The 14263-nt window shown below is 36.3% G+C and overlaps 1 protein-coding gene across 1 annotated transcript in view; it reads right to left on the bottom strand.

Annotated features, from left to right (window-relative positions):
• kcnq1.1 (potassium voltage-gated channel, KQT-like subfamily, member 1.1) overlaps positions 1-14263 on the bottom strand; it is a gene marked incomplete at both ends in the record, with an annotated part of 56240 nt that overhangs the window by 27222 nt on the left and 14755 nt on the right. Inside the window, 3 exons of the mRNA XM_079244788.1 lie at positions 3256-3352; positions 3545-3623; positions 4109-4235. Coding sequence (XP_079100914.1) covers positions 3256-3352; positions 3545-3623; positions 4109-4235 — 303 coding nt within the window. The remainder of the gene's footprint in view (positions 1-3255; positions 3353-3544; positions 3624-4108; positions 4236-14263) is intronic.

The following is a 14263-nucleotide window of genomic DNA, read 5'->3' as shown; positions in this document are numbered from 1 at the left end:
CCCAGTAGTTTACACAGTTTTTACATAGTATGGTTATATAGGGTTGTGCAAAAGCATATTATTACATCCAAAATAGTTGCAATGTGAAATGAGCAATGAGCAATGATTCATACAATTCTAATGGATACAGTGACTCTATGAAACCCATATCGACTGCTGATGCCTTTAATCAGAAATGAATTTAAGCAAGCCTCTCTAAAAGTCTGTTTTGCACTCATCCTCTCTGTTTGGACTCCATTTGTGTTGATGCTTTTAGGGTGCACCATATTAACAACCATGCCAATCCAGGTAGTGCGTGTGAGTGAAATTGGATGCTGACACCCTGGAATAGTCTGCATCAGTGCTGACCTGTCATTCCCCACTACCCTGAGTGCATGGTAAGCAGGTGTTGAATAGTGGGGAACATGATGGGAATTGAAATCTCATCTTGTGCCCATTGGCAAAAACACTGGGTTCAAACATTGAGAATATATGTCTGAAGTCTGAGGCTTTCATTTTAAGTTTAAGTTTAATTAGAAATTACATTAACAATATTCATATATATATATATATATATATATATATATATATATATATATATATATATATATATAAAAATATGTCTTATAATGTCTTCAAACAGCATTTGAAGAACCCAAAAATAAACTGGCAATGGAACTGATATGCTTGACAAATCAATTATTGCTAGAAGAAAGTGCAAGGTGAGCCCAGCGCCATAAGGACTTATTATATTCCTCATCATGAACTGTAGATGGCACTTCTGAGTCAATGACGCTGTGACAGAAATGGCATGAAAAGAAGATACCAGCTCATTGTGGTCAGTGTGATTTGTTACATTCTCATTTGGGTTTTAAGTTTTGCTATATCTTCCTTTTTCCTATGAGTTAGGTTTAACAAATTGCTTTTGACACACGTTCTCTATTTCAGCCAACTTTATTTTTGTATTATCTAAAACTTGGTTTACCTTCGGAAACTTAATCATAGCATAACCTTTGTTTGATTTTCTACAACCAATTCCCCGGTGCAGTCTGATTAATGTTGCATCCTAAGCAGTATTCCGTGAAACAGGATTAAGGGGAAATTAAGCTTATTTCGATAAGTCTGTCTCATCAAAGAGAGAGTTCTGTTCCATCATCGTGGCTTAAATGAGTCCCAGCTCAGTTACCATGGTAACCAGTGCTGGTGAACAAGCGTGTCCCAGACCAGGCCGACTGTCAAGCTTGTTTAAATCTTAACTAATAAATAATATTAAAATTGAGTAACAATCTTTTCATTGTTTCTAAAATAAAATAAAAATCTTTATGTTGCAAAAGCCAAACATTATGTGCAACAAGTGCAAACATATATTAAAGAAAAAATGCAATGGCACTTTAAGTTAGTGGCGTTCATTTACACATAACATATCTCAGTAAAGCATTTATTAATCTAAAATTTATTGCTGAATATTGTCAAAACAATACTGAATATAGAGAGCATGAAAAACTTAATGGAGGATCAAAAGCATAGTATCATTTACTTTTATTCATCCCAGTGAGAAGTTTTTTCTTTGCATTCAACTCATACTGATTGCAAGTCCAGTTCCTTCCTTGTCATCCAGATTCAAATGCACCTCTCTAACCTGCAGGCCACCCCTCCTCCGCATCAATTCCACAGGGTGAAATCTCTGAACATGGATCACTACGCAGCCAGTGCATTCAATCTGCCTGCATTTTCCTGCCATTCCTGAATCTGGCTGCAGCTTGGCCTGTTTCTGGTGAAAATGTCTTTGTATTCTTCACACATCTCTGTCGATAGTGTTAGACCGACTGATGAGAAGAACAGCATTCTGATTTTGCCTTTCGTGTTGTTCATTTCAGCAATTTTTCATTTATCTATTCATCTTAGTAGGAATATGGAAGTCTGTTTCAAATATCTGGATTCAGTTTGGCTGAGCTTGGTTTGAGGAACAACTTGAGGTTTAAGGAGGAGATGGCGCTAGCTTGAATTCCACACTTCTTAGGTGAGTCTCTCTCCCTTGAGCGATTTTCATGGAATACCATGATGATTTCTGTTGATTTCCATTTGGCAGCTCATAGGATGTTTGAAGCATATGAATGTGCTCAACAAGCTCAAATAGCACTAAAGCACCCAACACATCCAGTTTTTCAGCACATTCCACTGTTTGCTAGATGAAAAACCCATAAACTAGGGTTAGCTTAGGGTTGACACACATTTACTATATTTAGGCATTTAAATACACAGTTTTAGTTGTTAAAAAAAAAAAAAAAAAAAGGCCACATTGATTGTTGCCTGAGTCATACGAATAATGCAATAATCTGGAATATGAGCCCGTTTGAGCTGTTAATTTCTTGAATTTGCAGCCATAACACTTGGTGATTGGTGAGCAGATAGACCTTTGATTTAAAAGATCACACTCTAAAAGTGTTGAAACACTAAACATTTTGCCCACAGACTGTATAATTCAAAATGCTTATGCTTTACTTTCACCACACTGCCTTCATTATGCATTTTTAAATGAATTAAAGCACCATCTATAACATTGTGCATATTAATTACTTCAAGGCTTTATAAGAAAATAGAACATTGCAGATTAATAAAACATCTCCATCTGCACTGCCACGTGAGAAACTCTTACTTCCTGCTCATCACAAACTTAACCTGCTTTTTAACAATCTAAGTTTGAGTTGCTTTACAGCAGGCTACCAATATGTTTGCAAAAGACATCCAACATGTCACTGCAGCGACAATCCCTTTCTTTCCAGCTGAGGTCAGCGGCTGATGATGACCGTCTCTACCTGGAAGCAAAATGGTCATCAGCAAAGGCAAAGACAATGAAGCCCAGTAGGTGGTATTGAATGGGTAAAATCCTTAATGCCCTGCTCATCACTCTCTTTTTATATGGACATTAAGACAACCGCCACGACCACTGGGAATAATCACAGCCATCTTTGTGTCTCAGCTGAAAGACACCCAGGAGGAAGACATAATTCTCTCTAGCAGATGTGGCTATAACATTAAAACCCTAATCGAATGCACAATTCTGCTTTTCTTGTTCCTATTATGACTCTACAGCATATTCCCACATGAAGACCCTCTATTTGTACCACATAGGAAGGAATAATGATGAATAATGAGGAGAGTCCATTACTGCCCAGGCAGAGAGCCACAAGCTAACTAATAATAATCAGGAACCTTGGTGGTAGAGACGGCTGTGGACTTGAAGTGTGATGTATGATTGCAGGTGTGAGAGAGTACCTGCCGATGGATAAAGACAACAGAGCCCAGGAGACGCCACGTTCCTCCCTGCCTGTCAACGTGGAGCATACGCAGAATCTGCAGGAAGCGAATCCCTCTGGAAAACAGCAGAAGTGTTTACCTGCTGACATTACATTCACACTGCATGCATGTCACATAAACAGAACACATATTGAGCAGTTCAACTGAAAACTGCTGGGTGGTTTTGGGGTTCTGGGCTCTGTGCAGGGCATGCCTAGAATATACATGTTTCTTTTTTTTTTTTTTCCTGGCACAAAGCAACACTTACCTTACAGCAGAAGTAGCGAAGACCTGACCTTTGGAGCCCACTGCCAGCACAATTATCGAGGCGAGAACTACAATCAAATCTGTGTTAACAGAGAATGAGACACAGAGTATAAATATGACACCAGAACATGAGTAATCTGAATATCATCACATAGATGAGGGGAGTTGTCAGTATAGACAGAACAGGTGTTGGAGAAGTCAAATAGAAAAGTGCAAAAAATGTCTGTTTAGACATTGCATAGGTTTTCATTTCAGATTTCTTCCATTAATCGGTTTAGCAGAAAAGAGTCACAAATGGTACTTAAGATAATATTTACTGCTGTAAATAAAAAAAAGGAAGTGAAAGAAAAAAGAAACACCTGGAGGCTTTAATTTTGAGAATATAAATTGAAGGTGGAGAAATATTCCAGTGACAGTTTTAATTTCATGCTGAATTTGTCTTATTGTGGGATGACGCTCAGGGTATATTACAGTTATTGTTTAAAAAATTCAGAGAGTGGGTGTGAAGTGATATGTTTGCTGATGTGCATGTGTATAGATATGTGTGCATGGATGTCATTTCCACCTATAATAGATATTGGCTTCCTGGCAAAGCGTAGTCGGCCCCAAATGCCAACGTATTTACTGCGGCAGCCTGCTGACCAAAGCCGGACAAAATATTCTGCACCAAAGAACACCACAAGGACGATCTCCTGTCAGACAAATGAAGCACAGTGACAGATGGATAAAAACACAAAAACAAACAAAAACCAAAACAAACAAACATCAGATGCCGATGCAGGTTATTCAGTGTAGAAATACCTGAACAGCTGTTCATATTTGTTCCAAGTATGCTTTAAAACAAATACATGTCAATTATAAATGTGTGCATTCTTCACAGCTTCCTACACAAACTTCATCATGACGGTGCAATTCATTAAGGATTATTGATTCTTCCTCTGCAGGTATGTCATTTGTCAGTGTTTAATTTGTGCCAGGTCATTGAGGAGTTCTTTGATTCAGCTGCTAAATGTTCTTGGGTCTGACAACTGCATGATTATGACTGAATGTTTGAAGATATTTATCAATATTGTGTTCATTTTAAAGGAAAACTGTTCCAATTTTTTCCATCAGGGTTTTCTTTTATTTGGATTTTAAAGAGTAACTTTATATGTTGTTATGAAAAATGTATTGTGCTTGGCTGCAGACACTGTGTGCATATAAAGAGTGACAAAACCATTATGTCCATGGATTTTGTGTTACTGCTTTGAAGCAGCATTTATCAGACACTAAATGACAAATGTATGATTGTGCAGGATGAAGTAACATCGAATGGAGAGAACTGGCAGATAAACTAAGGATAATATAGGCACACCCATAAAGGTATAGTTGTGATTGATGAGGAAATTAGCTGTAGGTGCACAAAAGTTTTTTTTTCTTCTTTTAGGGGAAAACTTTGATCTGTGAGGAATGACCTGCATTTTTCTTCTATCTGCATTTTGGCACAATTTTTTGTATATGCTTGAAGTAGCTTTAAAAAAATGTTAGATATTAGCAATAACCTTAAAGCCACAAACCATTTTTGTAGTTTCTTTTAGTTCTATTCTATTCTATTCTATTCTATACTACAGTTGCCCTTTTCTTTTTTCCCTTCTTTTTTTAATGTAAAATTGCATGTAGAACCTCAATCCTTTCAATCAGTCTTAGTTCTGAGGCTACAGTGATGTAAAATGAATTTAGCAATAGATAGAGCAATATAAAGACAAACTATAGCTATCTTCCTTTATTTTGAAAATATACTGAAAAGAAAATAGTGTTATGAATCATTCATTGTGAATTTACCAAACAGTCTGTTAATACCATTTTGCAGCTGGATTGTAAACATTCTGGATGGGATATAAATGCTTGGAAAAGTCATGTAGATTAATGACAGGATAAGCTATCAATCTTATTTTACCCCACAGAGTTCCACACAACAATTCTGATAAAGTGTTGATAATAAGTAAGAGCGCTCGGGGTGCTGCTGATGGGTTTTAAGGATAAAACACACTAATTTTGACCTTATTTGGCAAACTTTTTCTCAGCTATTCTTTGGTTTAGTGTTACATTAAACTGGCAAATGCTGCACTAATTACATTAGTTGAACTCCTTGTTTTCTGTTATTGTTTTCCCCATCTCTTGATAGCACAACTTTTCCTCAATCTCAGGTCTTTCTTAGGTCTTTAAAAATTTACATGGTGCAGAAGCCCAATGCTTTGGAACACAGTGGATACAACCAAGGGATCACATGGTTGTATGTGACAGTCCCTTGGGGACACAGTAGCAACAAAGAAAACACTCTTGCCATTTTTTCCCAATTCATTTCCCAATGAGTTTCATTGTGCATTTTAAGGACTGAATTTCATGTCTTCCTCAGCTCATCAAGGTAGTTTCTATGGCTAAACAAAACCAAGTAGTATAATAAGCACAATCCTAAACAAATAATGAATACCCTAAAAAAGTAAAATAGGTGAAACCACGAGTCAGCAACCATACCCATTTCTCTTTGGCCATGTGGCTCTTGTTACTTTTTCACCAGCCAGCACTAAGAGTAAGGCTTTCTTGTTGTGATTTCATATAGATGATGTGAAGTTGATGTCATTTGACACTATAATGGATTCTTACTTGCTTTGAGCTTGTTTCTAAACCCTGTTCCCACTTCTGGGTGGTGTTTCTACAATCAGATTGTAGCCTCTTACTGTATATCAAATCTCAGTCCATTTCTAATCCTTATCATTTATTCCTTATAGTGTTTCTTTTCATAATGAATAAAAAACACAAACAAAATAAAAACAAAGTAGGCCTACATAAATTTAAATATTAAAAACACCTTTATGATCAATATTAAAACATCTATTATAAGACCATGAAATAGAAACAATGCTTCATGCACTGTGTAAACAAAATAAATGGAATAACATTGCTAAAAGATTTTGCTCTTGCAAAACCATGAAAATACATCACAGTGTGATGTATTTTCACATTCTCTGATTTTGCAGGCGCTGCACAGCTCACCACTGCAGCGAAAGGATGCCAAACGGGTATCCCATGCCCTGAGAGCTAATGCAGGGGGTCTCTTGACAAACCATCAATGTGTGATAAGCCGAGAATGAGAATGTGTTGAACAATAACTGAAGCAGTCCACAACAACATGCTGAAAATGCACATAATCAATGCTTTAAAATGAAAGCAGCTCTCTCTCAGTTCTAACTAATTTCATCTAAAGCTCCTTTGGATTAAAAAACAAATCAACTGCTTCACACTATGAGCTCGACATGTATAAAATAATGAGCTGGTGTGGATGAGAGTGCAATTACCTCCACATGGGACTCAATCACTGACTAGCATTTAGAAATGAAGCTGACAGACTGGGAATCAATAGCCTTATAGATTTTTAATGGTGACACAATCCTTTTGCTGTGAATGATGAGAGGAAAACACGGAAGGACTCAGATAGATGATGTTTCTCGTGCTGAGCAGCAAATTAGGGGTGGTGTTTTTCCTCATCAAAGATTAAATGCCAGTGAATATAAAATAGCACTGTTTGAAAAGAAAATTGGATTAATAACATGTTAAATTGTATTCCTGGAAGCTAAGATGAAGCTAAATGTTACATTTCTTAATTTATTCACTAAGGATTTTTTACTTCAAGGTTGAAAAACAAATCTCCTTTTGAAAAAAGAAATACATTAACCAAGAGCAAGGGAGAAAAAAAACATTTTCACATGCACTGCAACCCTGAAATTTGCTATATATTAGCCAAAGGAAGTGTGTGTGCAAGCATAAAATGACTGATTTAGACTGACTAAACACTGAAGAATTCCCCCTCACAGTTCTCTGATACCAAGGCTGGATCATTTCAGATTTAGCTCGTGTACTGATTGAGCAGGTAACCTAATTTTCAGGAGATTATCTGGAGTTCATCTGTGAAAACGTCTACACAGAAGAGTTAAAATTGGACTGTCAGTTCCTTCCACAGTCAGTAATGATCTTTGCGGCTGTGTTTGGGCATCTATGGCATGACGAATGAGAAAGGTCTGTGTTCTCTTTTAGGAAGATTAGTGTAACTGTTGGGGTTCAAGAAGGTTTCTGAAAGGTTTTCAGGATAATTTAAAGAATAAGTAAGCTTGTGTATCATTATGCGTCTTCTCTGAACATTTAAAAGAAGCATTTGTGGAACAGATATGCAGTGAACGTTTTCTTTGGTTGCTGCATCTGCAGTTCCCATGACAATTTAACTGCATGACAAAAAAACTGTGAGCTTCTTTATTAAATTGTGTCCTTGGTTTTTTTTTTTTTTTTTTTCTTTTACCAAAATGAGAAACTCTAACCTTATTGCAGTGTTTTTTTTGTTTTGTTTTTTTTAAGCTGTGCAAATTAATATTTACATGTTCAAGTAGATTATGTGATAAATTCACAAAGCAGCAAAAAATTATCCTAATAAATGCTGACAGGGGAGTGAGATAAGGAGCAGCCTGGTGGTGGGGAAGATCATGAAATAGGCATAAAACAAGCAAAATGTTCAGCTGTTAAGTTAAAGAAATTGCAAAACAAATTTCAATGTAGAAATTTATTCAAAAAGAACCCAAATCTCACTAGATTTTGCTGCATGCTAATAGCATATGATTTCCATTTTTATCCATTTTTCTTAATCTTTTCTAAAACGTGAACGTATTGTTCATTGGTTATTTTTTTAAAAATAGTTCAGTTTATATTGCAAGAAACAAAATATGTTAGAAATTGCAACTGTAAAGCTGTTTGTTAAGCCTGCATGTTAATTTGCAGGTACTATAGAAATAACATGAGGATGAAAGTTGTGGCTCGAGAACACTTACAGTTCATCTATGCGGATAAAACAATAAAGCTTCAACATAAAACTGAAACAATGTCTATAAATCATGAAATTTTACAATTATAGTGATACTAAAAGCATTAGGAGACTGAAAAAGTTGCATTAAAAGATTAAATAAAGATCTTAAAAAAATCTTTTTTTATCTTTACAATTTTCTGATGTGATTCACTGACATTATAGCAACAGTTCAGTTTTTTTTACTCAATAACTGGACTAAGTCACAGCTTTAGTTTAATTAAAAGTTTATTAAAAACTGGATGAAGCAAATGTCTGATGCCGATCTGCAAACCTGTCAGTGCTCATGGATCTGACTGCTGAAGAATATTTAACCTCACACTCCTTTCCAAAGGAATCCTGTATTCATAAGACTTTGTGCAGCAGCAGTAACACTGGTCTTTAACTGATGGGTAGACAAAGAGATTTAAATACGGTATAGGTTGGCATCCTAACACACATTGGCTAAATTAGAGTCAGTCAATGCTGTAACCCATGACAACGCCACTTAAACAAGGACAGTGAGTCAAACTGAAAATCAAATCATTGAAAGAAAACTGTATAAAAAGAAACCAAAAGAAAAAACCAAACAGGATATAAAAAAATCACTTTCAGCATATAAAACATATAGTTATGGTGATTATTTCTCTATTGTAACTTATCAGTCCAACTCTTTCTGTCTCTTTTACAATTACTTTCAATGTCAGTATAAATTTTCAAAATTCATGATTCCACTAGAAAAGCCTTCGGAGAGCAGAGACCTCTGCCAAGCAGCTCATTTCCACCCATGCTGAGAGGAATCTTTCTAAAAAATGTCTCTGTCCACAATTCCTTGCAGATCACTCCCAAAATGTAATGGAATCCAAGTTAGACCACGACTCATTCTCAGACACAAAATTATAAAAATCCTCAGACAGACAGATAAACGTGGGCAGAAACATAACTTCCATTGCGGAGGTAATAGCAATGCTTCCGTTGAAGTTCAAGTTTTATGTTTTAAAATCAGCATCAGTATGTCAGTGTTCTGGAGCCAGAACTAGATTCAAGATTGTTCATTTGTCATACGCAGGTTCAGTCTGAGGTCAAGAAAGAGGTCAAGACTCGCTCAAATAAGAAGTACTCGTAGTACGCAATAATAGTAGATGGTAAAATAATAAATAGATAATAAAAAATACAAAATAAATAAGTAAACAATGTAATGAAATATAAGAAGGATACCAAAGTGCAAGTTGGATTAAATAATATGTAAGTGGAGTACTTTACAGGTTGTAAAATTGCTTCAAATAAGTTTTGTATTGCACATAATTTAGTAATTCACCTAGTTTGTGGAGCAGGTTATTGCACAGGTAATGTTTAGTGCAGTATCATTAAGAGTCTGACAGTTTGGGGATAGTAACTGTCTCTGACTGTCTAGCCAACTCTGATTAAATCCTGATCATATCTACAGCATCATTTGACTAAAATCACCATTCACATTAGTGAAACAATAAAACCTTGGCTGGGATTTCAGTTTTACAGTATTTACATCTGCAATGATCATCCACAGAAGAAGTTAGAAGAAACTGAATGTTTCAAATAAGCATTTGTCTCACATCGTCCACAGCTTCCTCCAGTTAAAGAAAAAAAAGAAAAGAAAAAAAACCTAAAACAGAAGCTAGTTTCCTTCAGGGATATTTGTAAAAGACCTTTAGATGTGTGTGAAGAGGGGATTGTCTGTAAGCTGATGGTATTTTAAAGCTCACTCCATGCACAGGGAGCCTCACAAAGAAAAGGTATTTTTAACCATCTCTAAAGATGCCCTCGGAACATTTCAAAGAATTAGTTGTTGATCCAGTTCTATAATTGCTGGTGTAAAAAGACAGAATGATTAAAACAGGAAAATTGTTTACACATCTCTCTACAATACACTGCCACCGTTGCCATAGCGATCTTAAAAGTATGGAAATCTGAGGACAAAAACACCAAATTAGACTTCCTTGACATTATAACTTCTTGTTTTAAGTTTAGTGTATGCAACCAGAGGACTATGTTACATTTCACAAGAGTCACTCAATGAGTTGAGACTGCTGGATTTGCAATGTGACTACTTACAAACAGGCTTTTACAAACCACAGATTGACTAAAGGAGAAATCATCTGATGCAGAGTTATTAAAAAACAGCTCACAGTATCGACACAAAGTAAATTTTGCACAATATTCTGTACAGAAAAGACAGAGATCAAATGAAAACTTTAAGAAATGTAGACACACTGTGGCTGTTTTCAGGATAAAATAGCTTCAGTTTAGTTTCAACAGCATGTTGATGCCTCATATCTCCACTGACTTCCTGCAAGAGTTTTTCTACCACTGAACAATCCTACAGCAGCTGGTTTCAGACTCAATTTCTTCAACAGTCAATGTACTTTTCTGCTTCACTTCCGCCTGTAGCATCATCATTTTTCTATTGTACTCATACCAGCTAGTCAAAAGAACATGGCTGGGGTTATGTGCATGGCTACAAGAGACAACAGATTGATGAGCCAACATACTGGGGCAGAACATGACAACAAGTGGTTGAGGAGAGCCATTTAATTAGAACTGGTTGTTTTGGATGAGAGACTGCAGGACTGTTGCCCTAGAAGAGCAGAGCTGAACACCCCTGTATCACAAAGTGTATGCTTTTAAAAATCCAAATGTTTATGAGTTTCACATTTTTATAATAAAACTACATATGTTACTATTAATCATGTTGCATAAATGCTGTCTGGGGGGAAACATGGGCAGATTTACAATTCTCAAAAAAAATTCACAATTCACTTTTTTTGTGAAATTGTGGTTTTAACCCAGTTTTAGAGAATATAGTGCAAGTGTGTTGCAGCCAGAAACTATTTATGGTCCTTACAAATTAATTACTCAATGTAGCCACAAGTTTGCATAGCTTTCTTTCTTTCTTTACCTCAAGAAATGCTTCCGAGCTGCATCTCTGTGAACATTTTGTTTGTCATGCGGCCATGTATGAGAACACGGACGCTCACAGGGGATTCACCATGCTGCCAGTGGTTTCACAATGTTCTACTTATCCAGTGGTGATAATGCACCAAGGTTTGCCATCAATAACAGGGAAGAAATATAGCAAGTAAACAAGATACTTTTTATTATTTTATATCAAAGATGTAATTTATCATGTTCTTTTTAGTAAGTATATGTCATTTGACCTAGACGTGTTTTAATGAGAAACTGGATGTAATGCATGGCAGAGTTATCTGTGTAGCACATTTCACAAGACAACTCGGTGTGCTGTGTATTTACATATGTATGGATGTAAACGAAACTTTAATTGAAAACTTGAAAAGACAGCTATTTATGAATAATTAGATGCAATACTAAGTTAGGTTAAGAAACAAAAACAGCCGTAACTATATGTTTCTAACCTCTTTCTCTGCCATCTCTCACAACCCCGACTTCTCTCACTAATTCCACTCTGCCTCTTTTTCCTTCATTACAGGATCCACAAGGGGGGCAATAAATCTAGGATTCCTCCCAAAGTCATTTCCTCCACATTAAGCCTCACCGCCAGAGTTCATCTCAGCAACATCGCTTGACCCAAATCAATCATCGATTCACATCAAGACTTGTTTATCTCCCCACGTATGTCACTCAAAAAAAGCAGAGAAAATTAGCATTCATGCAAAACGTGTCCATCTTATGTTGGTAGAATAACAAATAAACTGTCTATTGTGAGATGGACACTGATAGAGTGAAATAAAAATGTAACAATACTTCAAATAGTTTGTAATACTTTGTGTCTCTAAAAAATAAGAGGAAAACAATATTTTGAGAGCACATATTCTTTGGGCAGACTGCCAAGCATCTGGCCATTCACTATACTACAAATACCGTTAGCCAGGGCCGCAGCTCTGTGGAGAAAAAAATAAATAAATAAATAAAAGAAGAAGAAAAAGAAATAAAAAAACAGAGTGGTCTCTGTTAACCTTGACTGTGCAGGAAGAAAAAAACAAGACAAAGGAGATGCTTCTGTGGTGGAGGAGGAGAGAATGAGAGAGTGGCAGGGTCAGAGCAAATCTCTAAACTAAAAAGCACCAAGTACAAAACAGTCCCAGAGGGAACCAGGATGGAGAAGATGAATGTCTGAGATTTTGAGAGGTTTAGTTGCAAATATTAATTATTCATTATCTGTGTAGAAGAGAAGAATAAGGAGATTAAACATCTCCAGAGGAGGAACCTCAGGCAGAATCTTGGTTTGCCTTAAAATGGTACAATATTAAATTACAAACTCACGTGAAGCACATGAAGCAGATTTCCTTTGAAATCCAACAATGAATTTGCAGGATTTGATGCATAGATGTGGTAGCTAATGAAACACCATGACTATGTCACCCCTTCATTCTCAGTCCAAGGTGAACTTGTCACATGTGGTGCGCTTCAGTCCTCCACATGCAACATCCGCAAGTCCTTTCTTATCCTTTAAGAGTTTTCTTTTATCTGAGCTTGAGTGACTTACCCATCACCCAAACAGTTCCCGAGCTCAGCATCTCAGGGTTCACTTTATCCCATTTACTATTGATTTTACAGAAAAGGTGGCCGTTATGTTGGGGACACACTGGAATTGGTTGTAGAAAGCAGATATGTGGTTTTACTTAAGCTGTTCTTTTTTTCTGGGAGGCAGAGGCTTATCTTAGATCAACTTTTCAGGCAGAAGAGGCTAAAGTTTGATATTCTTTGTTTCAATTAAATCAAACAAATAAAAAAAAAAACTTCTAACTGGAAATAAAAAAAACTTTATTTACACTTTCAGTTCAGTGATAATTGAATCACATATTTTTATTTATGTAATTTTCAAAAGAACTATTATGAAAACCTTTGAGATCTGCAGATAAGATGTCCTTATCCGTTGATGCACACCCCCATCTAACATTGCCAGGCCAGATATCCATAGTGCTGTCCATGCTGGCAGATACGAGGTTATTAGGATTGCCCACCTCAGTAATGGTGGTGCTGCAAAATGATGCAATACTAAAATGGCTGTCAGATTAGTTTTTATTTGACAGTTTAGTGTGATATCCATAAAAGCAAAGAACATTATAACATGCACAGCCAGAATAAATGTAAGAGATTAATTACCCATCTTAAGACAATTTTCCTAGTTATAGTTTTCACATTAAGTAATTACATTGAACCAAATCTACTGCGTCAAAGAAAAAAAAGCTCCAGTATTGAAGCAGGTACCCCATTAGCGGTGCACCTTTTTTTAGTTTTGTATTTAGTGTTGCAGACCGTATGAACCCAAGATATCTTATGAACTAATTTCCATTTGTTACTTAACAATACATAGATCCATTTTAACATTTGAGGTCTGCAACATTTTCTAAAATACACTAACACAATGAAGCTTCTACCACTTTATCATGTTACCTATATTTCTTACAGTAATTAAAGGTTAGTAATCTTGCAAAGAGACATTTTTCTTACTCTGGGTGAAGTGGTTCCTCGTCTTGGTAATAGTCTATACATTCTGTAATCATGAACAATAAGTAATGTAGTTGGACCCCTCAGTTTACTGTAAATCTGTAAAAACTCGTTCGCTCCAAAAAGGAGTTGTTCTCCCGGCTCCCCTCCTCCTCCTCCTGCAGCGCATACCTGATAGCCACACCCTGTATATGTTAGGATGAAAATACAAAGTAGTGAAGAATAAACTCAGAAGGCAAACATGGCTGAGAAAATGCAGGAAGGATTTCCCCTACCCCGCTCTGTTTTTTTGCCTCCTCCTGCTAAACAGCCAAGAAAGAGAAAATCATTGGTGGAAAAAGCTGCAAATAAAAAAGCCTTGGATCACGCAAGGAGCAAAACCAGAGGGGG

The sequence above is a fragment of the Telmatherina bonti genome (genome assembly GCF_933228915.1).
Source record: "Telmatherina bonti genome assembly, chromosome: 1".
NCBI lineage: Eukaryota > Metazoa > Chordata > Actinopteri > Atheriniformes > Telmatherinidae > Telmatherina > Telmatherina bonti.
Note: the sequence above shows the minus strand (reverse complement) of the source record. Positions and strands in the feature narration are given on the sequence as shown.